This window comes from Mixophyes fleayi, chromosome 12 (genome assembly GCF_038048845.1).
Source record: "Mixophyes fleayi isolate aMixFle1 chromosome 12, aMixFle1.hap1, whole genome shotgun sequence".
Taxonomy (NCBI): domain Eukaryota; kingdom Metazoa; phylum Chordata; class Amphibia; order Anura; family Limnodynastidae; genus Mixophyes; species Mixophyes fleayi.
The window spans coordinates 36,223,211-36,247,721 of record NC_134413.1 but is presented as its reverse complement, the minus strand read 5'-3'; the positions used below and the strand labels follow the sequence as shown (position 1 = coordinate 36,247,721).

Sequence of the window (24,511 nt, the reverse complement as noted above, 5' to 3'; positions counted from 1 at the left end):
TTCAAGAGAAAAACATACAGTCAAAGAAAGATTCATGAACAGACCTCCTTACCTCTGACAGAAAGCCACTGCAGTAATTTCATTTTTTTAACTGTTCCCTGAATAAAATGTATTCCTCTTTTGCCTGTTCATCACCTGCTTGACAAATGTGACTGTGGGGAGCTTAAGGCAGGACAAGAGTTGGTCAATAGCAACTTTCTGTAATAGGTTCCAGACTTGCCATGGTTCCTCAGTGAAAGTGGTCTTGAGCCACCCCCTAAACAGCATCCTTGGCTCTCAGACTGGCTGCAGCAACAGACATAACACAGAGACATCTCTCGTTAAGGCTGTCTAATGATTTCTGTCTCTCTGAACAGGCTGGATCAGATTTGCTCCCATAGCTCTGAATGAGGACATACCTTGACCGCTTATGTAAGGCTGGGAATTTCCACTGCTTGGGAGTAACAATTACAATGATCAGCCAAGAAACAACAATTCACCCTGTTTTACCCTTGCTGGACTATCTTTAATGTTCCTGTATATAACCAGACATTTGCCATGCATCCTAGGATATTGAAAAATATCCTAAAGTTATTGTCAGATTTATTTTTTTTTTTTTTTTTTTTTTTAAACACTGGGGATCCAACATTTGAAACTTGTTCTACTATAGATCAAAATGCAGTGCAGGTGTCATTGGGACAACTTATTTTACCTTTGAGAAGAAGCAATTCAAAAACCTCCTGCTCCACTGTACACAAGGAAAGGGGATTTTTTTAGACTGTTAAAATTTTAGATCAAGCACTTTGCCGTCACCAAATACCATACAAGGTTATGCAAGAAAAACTGATGACATAATGTGTTTTTATCTTCAAACGAGATAAATGGAAACGGTTTGTATTGGTCTTAGAAACCCTCACATGCAGCCTAGGTCCCTGACGGGTCTCCATATTATATTGTGTTTTAATGTCACTTATGTAACTGCTCTGTTTCATCTATGTTCCTGTATCACTCCCAAGATGTTTCTACACAACTCTGCAGGTTGCAGATGGAATACTGGCACTTGAACAAAACCTGTTTCTTAAGGTTTTCATAGACACTTGAAACTAAAATTCTGACCAAAATAGACTGACAGTTTATGGCTATTGAAATGCAAAAAAAATAAAATAAAATAAATAAAAATGAATAGGTAGAATAGAAAATCTATCAATTTCAACCATTCATCAATTCTTTCTGGGGTCACAAATCAAAACTCCCAGTAAGGCATTTGTCAATTAACCTAATAAGGGGTAAAAATAAAATCATTCCCGATGCCAAAAATAGGATTAAATACCTGAATATCTCACCTCTTGATACATTCTACAAATACAAATACCCATCAAGGGCACAACTGGAAATGTTTGGACCTTACAGCAAAATCTAGAAGGGACCCACAAAATTTCAAAAGGAGTGACACCCCCCTGAGCAGAGGTTTGAGCCCTAGAATGCCAGCTCATACGCACAGCATTCTGGGTCTTCAAATGCCTTGTGGCATCACCGTTCACTCATTAAGTTCCCTGCAGACTCATCAAGTTCCCTGGTCAGTGGAGATGGCAGAGAGAAGCATTCCGCCCCGGGTCTGCACAGATGGCAGCTACACTGGGCCCCCTTCCGCAGCCATGCTTCGTAGCCAGGTAGTTATACCCATGGATATAATTGTATGTAAGAAATTCTATATATTTTTATATTTTGTTAAAGAAGGCCTGTTTCATAGCAGTGTGTTGAACGATTTCCCAAACCAATTGATGAGTTTTGATGACAATTTTTGCTCCATTTTGTTTCCTGCAACATATATTGGAATAGCAACTTTCAAAATCATTTCAAATATTTTACCCATTACTAGAGTTTTCAGGTTATGATTTTATTCCCTTTTGAAGATTGGTACCTCTTCTGCTTTCTGTCAATCTTTTTGCAAAGACCCAGTTATAAAGAAGACCATAAATATAAGAAATAGTAGTCTTGCAATTACTGGACTTAATTCCATTAGCACCCACGTGGGAAGACGTCTGGGCCTGATGTTTTATCAAATATAACTGCATCTCCACTAAAGACAGGTAACCTTTACTAGTGTGCATGCGTTCGTGCTGCACAATTTATTTCCTAGATGATAACGTGGTGTCCAGATATGACTAATTATACATAAGATCTTTCATGTAATAGATGTGATACGCCTTTCTCCAATTTAAGCTTAAACATACCCCTGCCTTTTCTCAATCTCTATCGTAACTGCTTTAATAAATGGAACAAAAAATAGTAATAATCCACAATTCCAATATGCTGCTAATCAGTCAGTGACAGCTTTATACAGAACGATCAGGTTTTTAGCTGGTCTTAACGTCAATAACTCCTAATTGCTCCGACTCTATATCAATTTTATATATTTTGAAGCGTACATCTCAAGAAGATGTTCAAATTTAGATGATATTCATATGAATATATTTTTTACATAATCTTATTTATTGGTAATGAAACCTATTCCCTTGCTTTCTAAATTTGTATTCCATCAAAAATATATATATATATATATATATATATATATATATATATATATATATATATATATATATATATATATATATATATATATTTTTTACATGGTGTGCAGAGGAAGAGGTTAATTATAAAGGTAAACTTTTTACAACAGCATCATAGTAACTAGGGTTTCACAATATTTACCAGACTGACTGTTGGGTTAATCTTCTTTGTTTCCACTTTCTTCTCTGCTGTCAGTTTGTTAACAGACTCCTGAGCCAGACGGAGCCTGAAAGGTGAGAGAAAAACATCAGGACACAAACTAGATTAAGTACCACAACATGAAGAAAATCTCTTCTGGAGAGCAGGGGATTTGTCTGTAATCAGAATAAGCAGTGATTAGCACAGCTAATAACCATTTCACTATGGAAAGGAATGCTAGGAACTATTGTATACAATGATTCACGATAACTAACAATAAGTGAAACCTCATTACATTTAAAACTGCATCGGTAGAAAGATAAGTAGCTGCTATATCACTTGTCTGGAGTACATGCTTCTGTGACATTTGGGATGGGAGCATTATATTATATAAGGAATTTTGCCACAGTGTTCCAAGGAATTTAAGCCTCAATCTTATGTCATTTAGTAAGACTACTGGAGACTATGATCTCAACATCCACTGTACTATGTGTTCTACACTTCAAGTACAGCTTATAAAAAAATCCATGAGCCCTCAAAAGTGGGTTAACAATAATAATAAAAAAAACAAGCAAAAACACACATCACATATTATAGTACTGTTCTTTTCCTGTAGCAGGTTTTCCCCACCCCCAGAACTTTAAATTCACAAATTTAAAGTATTGATGGGAGCACTTGGAACCCAAATCAAGGAGTAGATTTTATGCCCTGTGCAAAGTTCTCATCACATGAATGCCTCAGTTTTTCCATCTTAAAATTATAGAGCCCCAAGTTTGTCTCCTCCCGCTGCAGGATTCTGAAGGAAGAATTCTTATTTCAGGATATGCATTATGGACCATATCTAGGAGCCCCAAGCAGTCTGTAACCCTCATTTATATAAGGAATGGATACAATAATGAAAATACTGCAAGAGACAGTTGTCTCTTCCATTCAGATTTGCAGAAGAAAAACAAACAAACGTTAAAATATTTTTTGTTTGATAGGATTAAAACAAGGACTTTTTTTTTTTCTTCTTTTTCTTTTACAGCTGTTGCTTAAAAAGAACGAAAAAAAAAAACAAAAACAAAGAAGAAAACAAGTGAATGGCTGTTTTAAAATGTCAGACTGGACTTTTGAGCCTCAAGTGGTTTATAACAAAAAAAAAAAAAAAAAAGAATAAAAAACAACAAAAACAAGACAACTGAGCAAAACCAAACTATGAATGCAGTAAAGCTTGCGTGCATCTGCTACCAGACTGGTCTCCGCACTTGGTTTATACTTCTCTAGAGTATGTTGTGCAAATTCATCTGGAAATTGCTGCATTAAGTGTGTTGCCACTTAGAAAACATCCCCCGCTCCCCTGCTGGAGCTTTACATGTCCCACAGGAGGCTGCAGATTCAACTTCAAACTATTAAATGCATCTGGTTACCCTTTTCCCACCACACTGTGTTACACTGTTTAAATCTCTTAATTGATTTATTCAAGTCAATAAAATAAATGCCACAGATCCCCACGCTGCTGTTTCCAGGTTTACGTTGAAACGAGACGTTCGGACAGAGATGGGGACAGGGGAGTGAGCAGAGATCAGCAAGCTTTTTATTACATCTATATAAGGAAATGTGTAATGCATAGATGGGTAAGAAGTGAATCTGCTGGGTGGCCACCTAGGTGTTCTAGTAGAATCATGTGCATAGGCGCTCCTGTGAAATATATTAATATAATAGTAATCCTATCAATGAAGTACTTATACATTTTCCTGTGCACCAGTTGCACATGATTTTAATCAATATTTGTAAATACAACTTCGATTTCACTTCACCCGAGTTGAAAGGCAGAAAACGGAAGCACTCTTCTGGTAGTGACACTGTTCTTAATAAATTAGTTCCACTATTCCTCAGTGACATCTCACAGCCAAAAGGGCAGTATGACTGGATCACTTATAAATAAGTTATGGTATAAATTTATTTAAAGAAAATAGCGCAGGGCGCTTATTTATATAATTTCACATGCACTTATTTTTGATATTGTGTATATTTTGGTAAGGGAAATCTTTAATTTCTGAGACCAGGGGGAGAAAATAAATTTTTTTCGTTAACCTTTCTAGAGGAAATGCCTTATTTCTGATGGATATATCTGATAAAATAAGCCTTTGTTTTAAAAGCCTTTTGTATATCTTGGTGTAAGGAAATGTCTTGTTGGGGTTTACAACTTTTTCTGGGGAATTCTTTTCTTTGGAAGAAACGTGTATTCTGCAACTGTTGGAAGAAAGGACTCATGCTAGATAGACCTTTTCATGTGTGAGGGTCATATGAAGATGTAATTAGACTTGCTGTCCAACTGTAAGATGCAAGATATCACAGCAAGGTTTTAAGATATCACAGATAAGGGTAAATATTGTTAGCTTTGCAATGCATGTAAATCCATGTTTGTGTAAACACATTGCATCCTGATTCTAAAAATAGCCTGTGTCCAAATCAGTATAAAAAGCACTGTCTTTTACACTGAGATGTATCATTCTGATGTTCCATCTGACCTGACCACTGATACCTTTAATCAATGGAACTGTGGTTAAATTAGCCTGCTGCCTTAAAGTAGTTCAGTGGTGGCAGCAGGCTCCTCCTACTGAGGCAGGAAAGGCGTATTCGGAATAACGAAAGGGGGCGGTGGCAAAGTAAGCCCAGCCGGTTCCCAGCAAAAACAGACAGGGTGGCATAGGCGGTCCATTATGTCAAAGGCAGTAACAGAAAGTACATGAAAGAAGCAACTAGTGCTGGCAATCACTGAGTTACTGTGTGTATAGAATATTCCTACTAGAGGGAATTATAGTATGTTTATCAAAAATCTGCTTCATACAGTATCAGAAGTTCAATCAGTCTTGTCAGAAGCTCCATCCATGCTTTATAGACTTTCCCATCACTGTCCTTCTGACAATTTTAAAATAGGTAAACATGCCTAAAAATGTGACCTTGGAAATCCTGCAATATTATGCACGATTCAACCCAACCCTGTTACCCAATAAAATGTATCAAACTTTATGTATATTTTGAATCATTGCATTGATAACAAATGTTTCAACAGAAATGTAACTGAGCAACATGTTCACTTGCTGTGCGGCATTCATGTCAGCTTACTTCTGGCTGAGCAGAATGAAACTGTGCATACTCTGACAATCTTTTCTGGTATGGTTAGTAGAGGAAAAAACAGTGACCGTTTTGTTTTTAGCATGCTGCTCGGACCATGATGTGGACCACAGAATCTCATTGTGCACAAAGGATGCTAAGTTCTGACTGGCCGCTATTAAGCAAATATCTCAAAGAATTCTGTTGGTTCTGTCCACATACTAAGATAAGTGTGGACATTGGGACCAACATCAGCTCATTTTCTGTAAGTCAGACACCACTGAGAATGAAGAAAAAAAAAAAAAAAAGATGCAAGGGAAAAAGCACCAGAGACGGCGGTGGAATCTGTTCCAAATTAGCAGAGGTCTCCTTTCATTTTACTAGCAAGTAATTGGAAGCGGTAAAGAAAAGTGTAACTTATCGGATCTGGCGTGTTTATCTTTTCGTGAGGACAGGCAGCCGCTGGCGGGTTCCCTCTGGAGCCCTGGGGGGGAAATCACCTTCCCTTGATGTCCATTTGATCCGAAAAGAAAACAAAGGCGCCTGTGGAACGAGTGAGTAATTTGGGCGGCCCAGATGCTGTGTAATGCAAGGAGGGGTCTTGATTGGAAACGTACCTTTCTGTGGAGAGGGTTTTGCTCTCTTGTTTCCACACACTCTTGAAGTCACCGCAGAATTCGTACCACACCACAAAGAAGGAGTTGGGGCTGATTTCCTTCTCACCGGCCTTTGGCTTGGCTCCAAAATAACAAACGGTTTCTTCAAATCTGTGAGCGGGAAGAGGAGCTGTCAGCAAGCAGGCTCTCCTACACACAGGATATGTCCCCCGACTTACTATCTCCACTAATATGAAAAGACAGTGAACACCTTTTCCGCCCATTGTATAAAGGAAAAAATAAATATACTAGTTAAGAGTGTAAAGGAAACCATGAACCTAAAGAAATATGATCCAATCATGCTGGTTTCAGTTGTAAATTAGATTCTAAATATATATAATTTTATGACTATTATAAGAATTATTTACATCCAGTAATGTAAAAAGCCTGTGAAAGTATGTGCAGTTTCCGGAGTTAAAAGTGAATAACTCCTGTACACGTATGCAATATATACAGGTCCCAACGAGCAGAACTTTATCAATAAGTGCGTCAGGTGCATGAGTATCACTAGCCAGAGGACTAAAAAAAACATTTTATAGGAAAATGTTCTGTTACCTGCTCTGTGCTTTACGAAGATTATCTTCTTCTGTTTTATGTTCTTCTTTGGCTGAAAAAATAAGGAACAGATTCAATTATAAGACTGATGTTAAAGAGACATAACATAAAACAAAGCCAAGATTCGTTATTTAACAATGTTGTAGCCAGAAGAAACATATAAGCTAAACACAAGCCCCTTTTTGTTTTTGGAAGACAAAAGTTACAGATTCTCTAGTGAAACAATTAGAGACAGTTGAGGTCTTGAAATCGCCTAGAAAGCCTGAGCCAACAAGACGCACCCTGTTTCATTGGGCATGCTTTGTTTACCGTTATGTCTCAATATAAATATATTAAACTAATGACTACCTCGATTTAAAGTATCCACGGAAATCTTCCACATGAATGTCTAAATTGATGAAGAGCACCCCTCAACCCGAGCACAGGGTGCAATCAGGGCCATCTTAACAAAATTATGGGCCCCCGGGCAAAGCAGTGCACCGGGGCCCCTAGATATAGATATATAGATGTATACAGATACAGATATAGATATATACAGATAGAGATAGATAGATGTACTTGCTCAGTGACCCTTGTAGTTTTTTTTTTGCAGGTTTTTTTTCTTTTGCAGGATTATTTATTCTCATTAAGAGCTGTGCCTATGGGGCCCCCTTGCCTGTGGGGCCCCCGGGCAGCTGCCCATCGTGCCCAATGGAAAACATGGCCCTGGGTGCAATACAAGGATTTCACTCTACAAATGCAGCACAGTTATTTTGTTACCTTTAGGTGAAATCTATTTGCTGTACTTTAGCAGTTGTTTCCAAACACTCAGCATACATGCCAAAACCACATTTTAGTTGTGTCCCGTTTTAGACTGTTTAACAAATCTGAACATTTGTTATGACCACAACCACCAAACATTACTGATTGTGAGATCAGGCAAATGGAGAAATACCTCCAAAACTACACACTGGTTATTTATTGTGTGCTCTTCTCTACCTGCAATTACTACACATCAAAATGCTACACTAGTTCAATTAACTTAACCATTTGAAGGTCACTAATGAAAAAAAAAAAAAAGAAGTCTTCATAATCAAAACTATTCATAAACAAATAGTACATTGGACGTTTTTATGATATTACTAGCATTTATCTGAGCATTAGTGTTATTCACAAAGAGTGTTTTTTTGTGTGTGGGGGGTAAAATCTTACAGAAAAAAAAACGGAAATCTATCCAAAATAAATTTGTGAACTTTTTTAGCTGGAGAAAATTAATGTTAAAAATAATTAATAGTCATATTAATAAAGAATGAAAGTCAATTTTAAGACGCTATTTGACAAAAGGTGAACTTGCATCTCTATGATTGTCTTTGGAAACGGACTTCATTCACTAATGGAGCTTCATACATTCCTGGTATAAGTGAGAACTAAGACAATATATCTTACCACTCAAGCCAATAATATATTTTTGTGGATTTAAGTAATCTAGGCACCAATAGTTACAAACAATGTGATCATGGTAAGAAATAGGACATTGTAAGCGACATGCTCAGAAGTCCTCTGTAACTGTATTATTTGTGACAGCTGTTTGTTTTGAGTTAGGACTGCACTAGTGATGTGTTTAACATAACTGCGTGGTGCTTGAAAAAAAGCAACTTGTTAGTCCCTGTAGACAAACGGTTAGTGTACCTTAAGCTGGGTACACACTACACAGTTTTCATCCAATAATCGGCTAAATCAGTCGACATACGACCGCTCATTCAAAAGTCGGGTCAGTGTGTGCAGTGACACGATGGTCGAAAGTCTGCCCAAATGGACGATTGTCGCCTCATTTGGTTGGTCGCACAGTTTAATATTTTCGTTCCAATCTCGTTTCCGTTGTGTAGTGTGTATAAACTTCCGACCGATCCACAACAGTGAGTATGAAATTACAGTCATTGCTCACGACAACATGGCTGTAAAAAGTCGCTAAAGGGACGTCTGCTCTTCCCTTTATCGTCCTAAACAAGGCTAGTGTGTATGCAGTCCATGGACCGAGCGAACATTGGAACATCGATCGCATGTAAAATCGCTCGGCATAAAAAGTTGGTTGAAATTTCTGTAGTGTGTACCCAGCTTTAGTCCTAAACTTTGTGCTCTAAAACTTAGTGTTGAAAAGTATAGCAGATTCTCAGTGCAGTCCTTCAGGTGGAGTATTCATTAGATACACACTTAACCTTAATTTCTAGAGCCTACATCTTAGAGGGTACAATGTTTGCTTGTTAGCATTAGCCCACTGCCATCAGCTATTATATCTTTGGACATCACTAAGCCAGATGGATAGCATTAGATTATAATCTGGTGTAATCGTTAACTAGCTTTTGACATTGCTTCCAAAGTCAGTATTCATGTGTTTGCCATGGACAAGAATCAATCAGTATTTACATGTTTAACTCTTCTCACAGTCACAAACTGAGCAGAGGATAGATTAATGGTTCAGCACAGTCTGTCCTGGGTCCTCAAAATTAGAAAAACACCATCACTAGTTCTTACTGCATATATGAATGGTAGGACCTCTTTAAAGGACAATTAAAGCAACTACTGGATATTAAGCCAGTGTATTTGTAAACTAATTAATAAAGCTGAAATACTGGAGGTGTTTATACCCAAGCAAACTCTGCATGCTATCTATCCAATGACTCTGCTGGGTGCTCTCATTTTTCAATGTTCTTTGAAAAGTCTATCTGACATCACTTTGGAATAAGAAGAGGGAGGAAAGTGCACTGAAGCCGAAAGCTTCATACGTTGTAAGACTGGCTTACACTGGAATTCTCTGTACAGACCACAAGGTACCATCTCAAGTGCATAATAATGGACATGAATAAATTAAACTCAAATAGCTTAAGAGTATGCTGTGTTATATCGCTTTCATACTGACGCCCCGGCAATATCCCGGGTTATTGCCGGGGCTCGGAGCGTCCCAGCTCAGAAACACCATTCATACTGCACCTCGGACCCGGGAATTTCCCGGGTTGACCCCATTCATACTGCACAAGTCTGTGCCCTGGCAATTTGTGGGAGTCATCACCAGAGCAGTTTTCATTGGCTGAAAAATGGTGATACACAATATAATAATACAATAATGAATAAAGGATACCTCCAATTGGCTTATATATTTAGTCGTACTAGTCTAGGAGGGCTTTCTGAAAGGCATAAAGAGACTGGCAAACATATATTTAAGGGAAGGTTGTAGGAGCTTTTAAAGCTAGGCATTGCATATTTCAATGATTACCCCAAAAGACTAGACTTCTAGATGGAAAATTAATGGCCTCTTTTTGGCAAGCATAAAATGAATGAGAAATGCCTAATTCCAAATCCTCCAGAGACAGGCAGACAGCCAATCAGCTTGTTTTCTGTGCAACCCGGGTTGAAAAACCCAGGTTGCACCATTCATAGTGCAGGCAACCCAAGTCCGACCTGGGAATTACCCCTCGATAAATCCCGGATTGAAGACCCGGGTTTTTAGACCCGGGATTTTTGACTTGTACCATTCATACTGCACCAAGACCCGGGTCGTTTGAGCTCGCCCCGGCAAAAACCCGGGATTTTGGTGCAGTATGAATGGGGTATTATTTGTTTTTAAATCGATTTCAGACGACTATAAGACACTAATGGCATCTCGTGAAATGTTTGAGATGGACATGCAGGAAATACTACTATTGCAGTTTGCCGCCATGCTTTAAACGCTGTATTACCATTGGTTAAAATAACGTGTATTGCTAGTTCATTTATATATCTTAGATTGACTACATACAATTCCAGTATATTCTTTGCTACACTATGGGATCTTTTAACATTCCCACACTTTTATTTTGCAATTCTTTCCAAGGGACTCATTCCAGTGATTAGATGAATATTTTTTACTGGCAAGATTATTACATTTTGCACCAAACATCTCTCAGCCGTTCTCGGATAGACCTAAGTGGTTGAACAGGTTCTTGGATAACTTGCAATTCCAGCAAACTGTTACAAGGTGCCTGAGCACAATTTGCATGTTTCACCAATGTAAAGATGTGTGTCTTCTCAGCTTGCATGCCATCTGTCCAAGATGATCTCCCTCACACAACTCACTTCAAATACTATTTACGTTTAAGTTGCAGCACTGCCAGAACATGTTGTAACAATATGATTCTAATAAAAAATGTTATCTCAGAAGAGGAATTGGATGAATTATAAGGCTGCAGGGGCTTGGGTAAAACAATGGAGTGACACTCTCTAGAGAAGACAGAGTCAGCCTGGAAAATTGGGAGTGAGAACGAGCACAATAGTACGGACTTGTGACAGCTTAAGGAAATATACTTCTCCTTGTGAAATATATACATGTAAGAAACCATAGAGGCATAAATGGAATCAAAATCCACTAGTGGTTCCAAAAATTGTATACGATCCAATCTGAACAAGCAGCCCAATATTTAATATATAATGCACATACATTTATACATGCTATTATACTTTTATTACTACATTGTTTTAATTGCATTACACTATGTATGTGCATATTTTTGGGAGTTTTGCTTGGTTCTTGTGAGAATTACTTTGGTCCCTGCTAAAAGCTAATGAAGATTATCCTGTAACACAGTGGATCCCAAACTTTCTCAGTTCAATGACCCTTAGGGTCTCCATAATTTTTTCAATGCACCAGCAAGCCAAAATAATTACCAAGTACTCCCCCGCTTTGCTTACCTCCGGCCCTGGCACCCCAGAGTGTGTGTACATATATATATCACAATATTGTGAATTTGGGGAATATATAATATATATAGATATATATCTATCTGTCTATATCTCTCAGTTCATTAAAGCACACTCACCTTTCTGGATAAACTCTGTCATTCTGTCTTTGAAGGGCTGGACATGATTCTCTGGGGAGTCTTCCATCACCACTTGTGCTTGTTTCTCACACACTATGGAGAAGGACAGTGGATTATCATAAAAATAAAATAAAAAAAAAAACAGTGGATCAGAACACACACACACACACGACAGGAGGGCTGCACGGTGGCTTATTGGTTAGCACTTCAGGCTCACAGCACTGGGGTAACAAGTTCGATGCTCGACCATGGTCTTATCTGTGTGGAGTTTGTATGTTCCCAGTGTTTGCATGGGTTTCCTCCAGGTATTCCGATTTCCTCTCACAATCCAAAAACATAGCAGTAGGTTAATTGGCTGTTTACATAATTAACACTAGTGTGTGTTAGGGAGTTTAGACTGTAAGATTCAATGGGGCAGGGACTGATGTGAATGACAAATATTCTCTATACAACGCTGCGGAATACGTGGCGCTATATAAATAAATGAGGATGTTCTAGCTAAATAAAAAAAAAAATAGTACCTATTTAAGATGAGCTACATAATTCTGTCCAACACTGGTTTTAAACCAAGCCTTTTAATGTCTTGACCACTTCAAGAACCTCAAAATGTCTATAAATGTTCACAAATATCACTATATATGTTTTTACACATTCTAAAGTGTTCAATTGTGCCATAGAAGCCCAATAGGTGTCCACTCATGACAGTAAGACAGCAAAACCCCCAGTCTGCTGGTCATTGAGCCAAGGGGATAATATTCATTGATACGATGACACTTCATCCAACAAAGGCTGCTATAAAATACTTCACCATTGAAATATGTTGATCATTTGTGAAGCACGATGGCACAGTTATTAGCATTGATGCTGCATAACACTGGAGTCATGGGTTCAATTACAACCAAGATCCTATATGTGTGTAGTTTATCCCTTGTGTTTATATGTTAGGGAATATAGATTGTAAGCTCCATTTGGGCAGTGACTGATGATATCTGTAAAGCGTTACACAATATGTAGGTGCTATACAAATAACAGTTAATAAAAAAATATTTGGTTCATCCTGTGATGAGATATGAAGAGTAGAGATCTTTATTTATGAGTGATGTGTTTCCTTCCACCTGCAAACAATACACATTAACGTCCTCCTTTTCAAGGAGTTTTAGGTGCAGTCCAAACAGATAACGGTGTTCACTATACTTGTGAAAAAATCTCTAATGACCTGTCCCATACGGTCCCAGAATTGGGACCACATGGGACAGGTCACAGTGTAATGTCAGGTCCTGGGCTGCTGATATTGGACACTGAACAGATAATATGCAAAACTACTCCTGGGTCAAAGGGTCTGTTAAATTACCTTAAGATTAACCTCTGCAACTCAAGGCAGTTGAATCAACAAACACATCTACTTTAAGATCTCTGAGCAAAGTTTCCAGCTCTGCAAAACTCAAGTATCTGGGATTGATTTGTTAGCCTAACTTGATTTTTGCAAAAAGAAAAAAGAAAAAAAAACTTTTACTGTAGGGGAGCTATGTTTCAGATTATGTCTGGGGGCCAGGAGAGGTCTATTGATCCAGAAATAAAGCTAATGTTCACTCTATGTAAAGTCACAGTGTGCCAGAATAGCCTTAGCTCTGTCAAGTTGAGTATCCTGTGGAGTTACTTTTGATGGACTGGCTTGGGTAAGTGCAACTTGCTTGTTGAGCTAATCAGATGGTAACATCATGTCCAGTGGTGCTTAATAGTAAATCATCGTTCACTTAATTTTCTCAGACAGATAGACATATGTATAATTATATAATATTTATCCTTGACACATCCCAGTACCGACAGAGCTTACAGTCTAAATTCCCTAAAATACAAGCACAGGGTCTATTTGCCTCAGCAGCCAATTAACCTACCATCTAGGTATTTGGAGTTTCGAGGAAACCGGAACACCTGTAAGAAACATGGGGAGAATATACAAACTACACACAGATAAGGCCTTGGTCGGGAATTATGTTTAACATCAATCCAGTCCTTATAACTGTGAATTTAAGTCTAATAAGAAACAAAATTCTAATACCTTAAATATATTTAAAAACAAATACACTAGCAAAATTCAAGCAAAGACCATCCAAGTGGAAGAAATGGGTTTAAAAGTTTGCATACTTCCCCATACAATGAATCTATTAATGCTGTACTTTACTGTATACAGTCGTGTCTACTTTAATTATCTGTTTTTTAGGTTTTCATGTCTACAGTTTCAAGAGAAAATTTGGCCTTCCAGTTAAATCACCTCTGTGCAGACAATTTCTGTCATTAAGTGAGAAGGTAATATTTAAAGATTAAAACAAGGACTAATATATCTCATTTAAGCTTCCCATGTACTGTAGGGTGTATGTCAGCTGTCACAGGTAGTATAAGCTATATCCCTCTATAATGATATTTTGTCTGCATCAGGGAATTGCATATTTTTTTTTAGTGTGAATTATATATTATGAAGAAAAAAAATATTGATTCATTAATGTACCCCACCGTTTACAGAATAGATTTTTCTGCAATTTATTTTGTTACCCAAAAAAAACCCTAAAAACTTTTTTTTTAATTTTTTTATAACAAGACAAAGAATACACAGAATGCAGCACATCAGTCTCTTAAAACACAGAAACAATTCTTAAATAAGCATAATTTCTAAAAGTAACAGCGGTTACATAAAGTAAATATCTTACTACATGTGAACAAGGTTGTGCACTAATCTGGCGGGGGGGGGGGGGGGGGAAGGGGGGCCAGAGACAAACCATCATAAGTGGAGAAGGCCGGCTTTAAGTGATTTTATTTGCAATTTTATTGTTCCAGTCTATGAGCTATAGACATTCTTCAACTTGTTAATATGCTTTCCTAAAATTAAGCCATGCATGGTCTCACATTCACTTGTTTCTTTGAACTAATTTCAAATGGGACCATGATGTCAACACTAATGCTTAAAGTCTTTTATTTGGAAATTTTAAATAAGCTTTGTATCATTGAATTTAAACAGATCCAAGAGAGCATATGGTTTATTTGGTGCATGTACCAACTGACAGATGTCATTCAGCAACGGAAGATTCCATTATTGTTTTCCATTTTTGCCAATAGGCAGATCATTTAATTCTCCATTGTTAAAACTCCAACCAATTTAGTAGGTATATTGTGATGATATAGGTGCATTACCAGTAATAATGAGCAGCTGCGGTTGGCAGAAGATTTTTGAATTTCTTCTTTGACATCTTGTGTCAAGACCACCGACTGAACAGCTGCACAAGTTGGAGGAGTTAAGTTTACAGATATATCTTCAGTTTGGATGGACACCCCCTCTCCTTCCTCGTGTCCCAGTCCTAAATAATAATACAGCTATCCATTTTATTGGTACAGCATGTGTAATAGCTTCCATTATACTAGCTGCAATACACATCTTATTGTGAATACTATGTTTTACTACATTGAACATCCAAGTACTTTATACATTAATTTTGTGCCCATTAGTTATACATCTTCCATATTAAAACAATATAGCAGTTCACAGAGCCATCCTAATAAGCGAGAACGGAAGTAATTTAGAGTCAGTTTCTTATAATCCAAGTGTACTACGCTAATCAACGGTACTAATCAGGAGTAAGGGACACTAACTAAGAGTGGCAGCCAAAAACATTTGTTAGATGGAGCACCGGGGGTCAGACTGGTATCATGTTGGCGCAACCTTCCAGAGATGTGGTCAGGAAATATAAGAGTCTAAGAACACAAATAGTGTCTAGGTTATGCAAACAAAGCTCCTAGTCCTGGAAGATCAAGTAAGCCTTTAAATTTCCTCTTGTGAAAGGTTTATGCTTCAGTAGCCCCTATGTCTACCACAGAAAAGTTCAAAGAAGAATAACATTACACTAAATATGTTAGACAAACAGACAAGATTGTGAGTAGCTCTTTGCCAGGGATACAATATTTGTGTTATAGGAGAATCCACATGCAATGTTGTGAGTGTTTTGTATCCTTGTTTACATTTGTCAGCCTGCTGGAATAATTAGAAAAAATAATTGTTGCCCTTTGAGCCTTCAGGTCAGTAACATTACTAAGAAAATATAACCTTAGACTTTAATGGTAACACTCAGCAAGGCATGTAAAAAAATAAATATTACACAAAATTGTGGCGTAAACCAGGGTTTCCCAAACCCAGTCCTCAGGGCTCCCCAACAGTGCAGGTTTTCCATATCTCCTTGCTGGAGCACAGGTGTATTCATTACTGACTGACACATTGTAACAGATCCACAGGTGGCCCTAAACAGGTCACATGTGATTCAGAAAACCTGCACTGTTGGGGAGCCATGAGGACTGGGTGTGGTAAAACCCTGGTGTAAACAAATGTAATTAAACAGGTAGCTGATATTTATCAAAGCTCACTGAAGACTACTGCTAGTGAAAGTCCCCTCTGGCAATGCCCAATCCTCATGGGCGGGTGGTGGTACCAGTACTGCCACCAACCTTTGATCTCAGGATAGCGTTAGTCGGGGGGTCACTGCAAGAAAAATGCTTTATTGGGAAGATAAAGCTTGAGAGCAGGTTACTTCAGCCTTGAAATCATCTATAGCTCTTTTAAACTACTATTAGGATGTAACCTTGACATCTTGGATGAGGTCTGAATTGATGACTTGCGCTCCAGCTCTCAGCTCAATATGTGGGGGAGAAGGCAAACCGGGGAAGCCCCGCAGGTCAACATTCAGCTGTTGAGATAGGAATTTTTTTCTTCAAAACACTGAATTAGAAAGCATAGCTTTTTATTTGCTCCTCTTTGGACATTGTAAGAGAGGAGTGGTTGTGATACTTAAAACTGGTGACTTGGAAAAGTGGAAAGTAGAGAAATCGGGGGATGGAAGTCTCAGACACCAGCCATTTTGGAGTCCATCAGGTCAGGGCATATTGAGTTATACATCTGCATGGCACCACTGGAGGCTGGCTTCAGAGAGTGAGACACGCGGCTTTCAGGGGCTGTGGAAGCAGCTGATGGGGCAGCTATAATGCTTACTCTATAGCATGTTGCTGTCATAAAATAGTTCTGATACAGACACCCTTAAATGACCAAGAAAGAAAGTCAAACTGAGCAGGCCCAGAGCTGAATGGTCTGCAATCAACTGAAGACGTAGGCCCCAGGTGCCTGGCCATAACTGGCAGATAGTAGCAGCTGGTCAAGAGCTCAAGCTGTATGCTTTACCATATTGGTCAGTCACAAAATACATAACACGCATGTAAAATTAAAGTCATAAGACTTCAGCCATACATGTATGTATGTTGAGAATGAAGTCATCATTCCTTCCAATTTCCCATGAATTTCGCTTGAATATGTTTGACTATTTTCCAACATACAGAAAACTAACTGAACATTAACTAAAAATGCTGTACAGAGAAACCACCCATTGATAATATATTGTCCATCATACTGTACAGATAACATCCCCAGTAGCCATTGCAATTGCCAATACATTGCAGAAACACCCAGAGATGCCCCCATTGACAGTCATATAGTACATATGTCCATTGCAAACAATAATTTGTAGAAATACCAGCTTGTGCCGGCCATATATTGCATGGATACATGTTACATATATCTTCCTGTGACATGCCCGTTCCCACCTCCCATTGCTAGTCCCATGAGCCTTGCCTTGCTCTCATTGTCACATATGTCCAATCAGGAGGTTATTGGTTCAAAGCACTACGAGTCTCTGAATATGGCATTGAGTGACCCTTAGGCAACCAGAGATCAAGTGCGCGATGTGGAGGTGTCACAAGAACGTTCAGATGGTTCCATGGTCACTTAATGCCGTAAGTGCTCATCACTTAGAGCATTGAGTCAGCATCAATGGAGACACTGGCAAGTGCACCCATCACCTCTGCTCTGCTGTTACAATAGTTATCAGTGAGCAGATCCTTTAGATCAGTGCTGGGGAGGGAAAGGGTGCAGGGATAAAAATTGTCCATGACTGCGCAGCTTAAAGGGAATGTTCCATCAAGACTTACTAAAAAATGAATAACTGCAACAATACAAATCAAAGTTTTCCATTTATTCCATATTAGAATAAAATTTTGAAATTAAGAAACATAATATGCGCATAGTAGCAGCCTTTGATCTTTGAGCCTCAAACATACCCATCAAAGCATAAGCATAGCTTTTAAACTGTTTATTTTATGTCCCAGTGTTAAAAACGGTATCTCTCTAATCTTGGCCCTCTCCTTTGCTGCCAAAAACCCCTTTTACCAATTGAAAATTCTTTTCTTGAAGCTGTTAAGTTGTTGTTACACAAGCACGGCTAGAAGTATTTCTCTTATTAAACAAGAAAGCTCCGTGGAGCTAAACACATGGCCTTACAGATGACAGAGAGGAATTCTTGCATGTTTGAAGTCCATTTCCCACAGATTTGGCGTACACGGGTACGAAACCTCCCACCCCCAAGTTCAGTTTTATTATTGCTATACACATCATATATTAACAAAGTATCCATGTTGTTTACATAATCTTTATCATTTCATATTGCCCAGAAATTAGATATCCATTATTTTTAGCTCAAGTTGTAGAACTAATCTTTTGCGGCTTCAGATCCAAGACTGAATATTCTTCTGCTTATTCATTTCCCAGCAATGATTAGTTTATTTTTAAAATATTAAATGTGTCTTTTAAATGTATTTAATTTAAATATTTAACGCCACTATAGATATTTTATGTTGGCACTGTGAGATATAAAAAAATATATCCGATTTTAACAGAGCAAGTAAAATGTCTATTAGCATTTAAAAACGCCCTAACAGTGTTCCATAGTGCTTCAAAACACCAACTCAACCTACCTAAAAAGAATGAGGGTGGCACCCCTTAGTATGTCTGCAGCAAAATGATTAAATCCAAAGATGTGCAAAAGGGACAGTTAGGTAATGATCCACCTTTACCTTCAAGATCTTTTTGCAGTTTCCTTAAGTCCTTTTCAAGGTCCTCAAATTTCACCTGTGCAGCCAGGAAGAAATCCTGAGGCTCTAGCAGTGGAAAGACACTCTTCTCTGTCCCGCCGTCCTAGAAGACAGCCAGATCTCAGCACAAGCAGCTTGCATGTAAGTTAACAAATGAAGAATTCTGGTTTAAATTACAAGATCTGTCATTACAGGAATCAGGCAGCAAGGGTCAGTGGTTAGCACTACTGCCTCACAGCACTGGGGTCATGAGTTCAGTTCCCGATGTGGCCTTATCTGTGTGAAGTTTGTATTTTTTTTCCTGTGTTTGCGTGGGTTTCCTCCGGGTGCTCCGGTTTCCTCCCACACTCCAAAAAAACATACTGGTAGGTTAATTGGCTGCTATTAAATTGACCTTCGTGTGTGTGTGTGTATATTAGGGAATCTAGACTATAAGCTCCAATGGGACACGGACTGATGTGAGTGAGTTCTCTGTACAGCGCTGCGGAATTAGTGGCGCTATAAAAATAGATGATGATGATGATGATGTCAGGAACTAACACTTGCTGACAGTAACTAAGGCAATATAGGGGCACAGGGCATTTTTGTGTGTATAGAACAATCATCAAATTAAAACATTATAAGAATGTCTTACAAATATCTCACCTTGTCAAAGTGTCGAAGATAATAACGGACCACGTAATTAACAAGGCTGATGCCACTATCCTGAAAATACAAGGACAATATCACACATATGTAATTATTGTAATGTATCCATGATCAAATCATGTGCCTGGTAAAATAATGGACAGAAGCTATGTTTCACGGTAAACCTTCTGAATTCCTTGCAGGGAGCATCCCTCAAGCAAATGGTGAGTGATCCTACTGGCAAAGACGCAATATTAGACATAATTCTTACAAATGGTGACAGAATATCTGATGTAAACATAGGTGAAAACCTAGGACTCAGTGATCAGGCAGTATGGTTTAGTATAAAGACAGAGACAGACTCATACCGCACAAAAACAAAGGTGTTAGATTTTAGGAAGGCTGACTTTGTAGAGATGGAAAATGTGTAAGTGACTCTTTGGCAGAGTGAAGGAGCTTAAAAGGAGTGCAGGAGAGGTGGGAAAAATTAAAAAGTGCAAGACTAAAAGCAACATTCTTTTGTATCAAAAGGGTTAAGGAAAGCACAAGGAAAAGGAAGCCAGTGCGGTTTGCAAAAGAAGTAGCAAGTAATGTGAAAGAAAAAAATATGGCTTTTAGGAAATATAAGCAGACCCAGAATAATGACGACAAAGAGGCGTATCTTGTTAGACAGAAGGAGGCTAAGAAGGTAATCAGATGTTCAAAGGCACAAGCTGAAAAGCAAATGGCCCAGTTAGTAGGTAAAGAGTACGTCTGGCCACTACTGTACAGCCCTGGGTAATTGGCTTCAAGTCTGCTCTACATTAACACAGGTACCGAATGTATTTTGCTGGCAAAGTTTAAGCATAAATTATTCTGTAAATAAAGTCAACACCAATGTATGATCAATGACCAATTTGCTTTGAAGAATTGCCTTTTAAGCCAGATAAAACCCAACTGTTTATTCTCGATCGACTCTAGCATCTTGTGTCTCCATCACCATGGTGTGAAATAAATGTAAATGAAAGATTTTGCTTCCCGGCTTTACAGTTTTTAATTTTATTTTTTACACAGATGAACTACTACCTGTATGCATCTACCATATCCAATCTTCGTTTATCTGTAAGGTATATACTTCCAGAGTTACATTACAGCATAGATTATGTTATTTCTTGGCAAACTTACACTAGTCAATAAGTATCATAAAGCCAAATCTACTTCTCACAGCTATGTCACCCAAATATTCATGCATGGAGGACATTCCCCACATTCCACAGCATTGTATACATCGCTGTCAACCAGACATAGATCAAATACACACACACACACACACATAAATAACAGAGAAGCAACCACCAGTCCAAACTTCCAACAGATATTGCAATTTATACATGTAAACCACTCAATTCACATCTCAATAACATGGAGAGTACATGTTAAACATACACACGATTGGTCATACATGCATGGTACGATTCAATGTCAGTCCCATAGCAAGAGACATCCAAATGTCAAACTATATATTCTGAAGGAAGATGGATATGCCAGATCTACAAGACAAAGTGAGGCGGTACTGTATGATATATGTGTGTATATAGAACATTTGATAAAGTAGATTAAGTTCCCAACACATAAAACCTCACTGGTGTGCCTTTAAAATATCAAGGAAGGATTTGTCTAAACAACAGTGGAACTTTTGTAAATACTTTTTCATCTACCTGTCTAATACACGGGTGGCCAAAAATACACTAGCTTTAAACTACTAAAATATCAACTGAAGCTTTCTCTTCCCTGTATGTTAGGGTGTCAGCTTCATTATTAAGGGGATGCCAAACACAGGGAAGAGAGAGAGACAGATGAACTAAAAAAAACCAAACTAAAATAACATGAACTTCTAGAACTAAGGGAGCAAAGTTTTTTGATAAATTATTTACAAAATTCATGGTGACAGGCCTACTCAAAGTAAAAGCAAAAAAAAGTTGTAGAGTAGTGAAGAGACTGTCAGAACAGCTCTGTTTGATGACTACATGATTTAGAAGTTGCTAAGTGCTCTCTGCCATGTCTCTGTGAAAGTCTATCCTAAATCTATAGCAGTGACTTGAGCCAGTAAACTACCCACCAAAACATATTTTTTTTTTTTTGTAACAAATAAGCATTCAGATCAGGCACTAAATTATATAAAGCACTAAACTATACATAGCATAGAACATGGTTGCTCATGGTCAGCAAGAGCATGCATTACTATCCTTATATACAAGAACAAAGGCATGTTACATAGAGTTTTATAGTATATATGGTGTGCGGAGCTCCATTTTAGATGGATCTCTAGCCGGTTACAGATAAAGGCATACAATGGTCTTTTTAGATCCTATGGTCAGTTACCAAAAGACCGATATTCCAATAATATGGGTATAGTTTCCCTTTCTTGTCTGGCTAATTTATCCCTAAATAACCATGTTCAACAAGTTCTGAAGCTCACCCTACTCTTGACGTCTTTTAATTTGGGCAGAATTTCCAGCCCAAATCCATCTGCTTGTCCCCGTGTCCGGTTGCCTCCATTCATGTAGTTTCCAAATGCAAGGATCAAACCAATTATGTCTTTCACACTCTCCATTTCCAACAAGCCCTGTGAAAGAATCATACCATTAACCCACAGCTATCTAATGTAATACAAAGCAAGATATCACAAGCAGGTGATGAGTTATGTGGTGTAAGGTGCAACTCTTTAACTACATATTGTATTATGGATGGATTCCAAACACTGGCATAATAACAAATTTTGTGCAAAATTTAGAAAAGAAATGGTGAAATACAATAAAACATACATAAACCTAACCCACGCCCCCCCCCCCCCAAATAACACCTATGTTTTTGAAGCTGTAAATTATGTCACAAGAATCAGTAATAATCCTTCCAAACCTTTCAAAGGATTCTCCAATATTTTAGTAAGATAGAGTTTATTTCCCAAAGCCATATTTGAAGAACCCTCATGCATAACGATAATATGTAAATTAGGGTACAGATTTTATTTGGCCTTTAGCAGGTTGGAATTGCTGCATCCATACAGAAAATACCATAAAGTTCAGGTAATTTCGCCTTCTATGGCGCTTCACTTTTCCCATTTTAAAAGCTTCCTCAGCTGAACGCTATAAAAATAGGATTTAAAATTTAAAGATGCTTCGAACCGCCCCCTACAAGGATCGGCCACGGCCGATGGAAAGTGGTACTTCATTTATGCTCTTGGTACGTCGTCACACTTACATCACAGGTCCGGATGACTATGTCTATTTTTCTGTGCACTGAGCCAATTACTTCAGCAAAGACTGACTGGAAAATAATACACTGTGATCGCTCTTTAAAGTTTGGGATCTGCGATAACTCATACAGGAACCTGGACAAAAATATAAAGCATTATTTCAATATATATACTCTAGATAAAATACCTGGAGTAACATTTAATTTAAAGCGTTGTTTTTAAAACACACACACAGTATGTACAGTAGACTGACAATCGCAAAAAAACCCCAGAATATCACTTCTATTTCTGCAAAGAATATGTACGTCACAACAATAAATTTGCATACTTTTTACACTAATTCTGAAAACAAATACCATAGCGAAGTACAGACTGAACAGGAAGATCTTGATATATGGCTTACACCTATGCAACCAATATTATTTATATTAGTGTACATCCTAATATAGCAATTCTACTTATATACTTACCGTGCTGGAGATATGCCTACCAGCCTTGCAAACATATGAAAATAGTTATATAAAATGACCATTGTCCAACACTGTTGTCAAGCTTTGCTTTAGTGTTAGATCCTAAATGCAGATCCCATGAGCAGACACTCTCTGAATTCAATCTTTATAATGGAGTAAACGGTTAAGAGGCATTTTCAATTATAAAAATGAAATTAAGAAAATATTGGCACATGGGACTAGTAGTCAAGATCCAACAGTGACACAAACTTTGAAAGTGGTGTTGGGCTTATTATCAAACTGCCATGTTATATACCAAGCTGCTCATTTAGAACAACTGTGGCCATACTTCCATGTTCTGAACTCACAATTTCTTGCCTAATGGCAAAAAAGGAAATCTCTTACTGTTCAGGTTTGTCCAATAATTTTACATCTTCTGCTGTGGATTTCTCATAGTGTTTCTTGATGGTTTCAAACTCCTCTTTTTGTGCTCTCTAGGATAATATAGGTAGAATTAATAGGGCTAACATCCACCAGATAAGGGTACTGAACAAAGTAAAGGAAAGTAAAGAAATACTGCGTGACAGAGAGAGTCTGAACACAGAACCATGCTGATATAGACAACTCTTTCACCACTCTCTAAACACAATCAGAGACTAAGGAGAATTGATACAATCATACCGTCAAAAAGGATATACTGTGGCAGGATGTCAGAAATGTGAGGAAGAGAGATTTACAGACCTGTATATAAACATCTCACTATTTTAATAAATTTGGCACAAAACCTCTAATGTATATGTTCCAGAGCTTGTATTGAAAAAAAAAAATAATTATATTATATATTTATTTTGGTGTGTGACATTTTCTGTTTGTTTACCGACATCAAATTTTAGTAATGTCAGTATTTACATGTATGTATGTATACATAAGTGCAGGTACACACAGACGCTACTTACATTTTCGTACAAGGCTTCCAACGTCTCCAGGTCCACCACTGAATCATCTACATTTAGAACAGCTGCAAAAGACAAACAAATTGTTTGTATGATACGAAAAAACAAAAACAGAATAAAAAGATCAAAATGCCTCATTAACCTTAACGTTCTGAAAATAGAGAGTCTTCCACTGATGTGATAAAATGTATTACATCATACTGTAGGAGCAGAACATACACTTGTATGTGGCTAGATTCTAGATGCTAAAAGCACATTGAGAGCAAACCAAAACTATTGTAAAACAAGGACTGGATGAGACCGGGGCTAATAAGCAGCGACAGCATGTAAAGCACACCAATCCCCAGTCACGCTCGATTACAAAACATTGCTTCTTTGTCCTTTCTAATGTCACAGAGGCCAGCGCCATTCTTTGGGTGACTTGCGATTGAGTCTGTTGGTGCCATCAGCATTCCAGTACAGT

The 24,511-nt window shown here is 37.9% G+C and overlaps 1 protein-coding gene and 1 long non-coding RNA gene across 6 annotated transcripts in view; one reads left to right on the top strand and one right to left on the bottom strand.

Annotated features, from left to right (window-relative positions):
• Positions 1 to 24,511, bottom strand: part of FMN1 (formin 1) — a 168,308-nt gene that overhangs the window by 6,070 nt on the left and 137,727 nt on the right. For all 5 annotated transcript variants that reach the window (XM_075193564.1, XM_075193563.1, XM_075193562.1 and 2 more), the window contains 10 exons: positions 24,052 to 24,113; positions 23,501 to 23,589; positions 22,652 to 22,781; positions 21,870 to 22,016; positions 19,430 to 19,489; positions 18,767 to 18,887; positions 11,828 to 11,920; positions 6,999 to 7,050; positions 6,405 to 6,554; positions 2,692 to 2,776 (listed from right to left, as the gene is read on the bottom strand). In XM_075193564.1, the coding sequence (XP_075049665.1) occupies positions 2,692 to 2,776; positions 6,405 to 6,554; positions 6,999 to 7,050; positions 11,828 to 11,920; positions 18,767 to 18,887; positions 19,430 to 19,489; positions 21,870 to 22,016; positions 22,652 to 22,781; positions 23,501 to 23,589; positions 24,052 to 24,113 (989 nt within the window). The remainder of the gene's footprint in view (positions 1 to 2,691; positions 2,777 to 6,404; positions 6,555 to 6,998; positions 7,051 to 11,827; positions 11,921 to 18,766; positions 18,888 to 19,429; positions 19,490 to 21,869; positions 22,017 to 22,651; positions 22,782 to 23,500; positions 23,590 to 24,051; positions 24,114 to 24,511) is intronic.
• LOC142109400 (uncharacterized) lies at positions 2,729 to 3,863 on the top strand. Its single transcript, XR_012680364.1, has 2 exons — positions 2,729 to 2,783; positions 3,716 to 3,863. It is a non-coding gene; the product is annotated as an uncharacterized LOC142109400 (long non-coding RNA).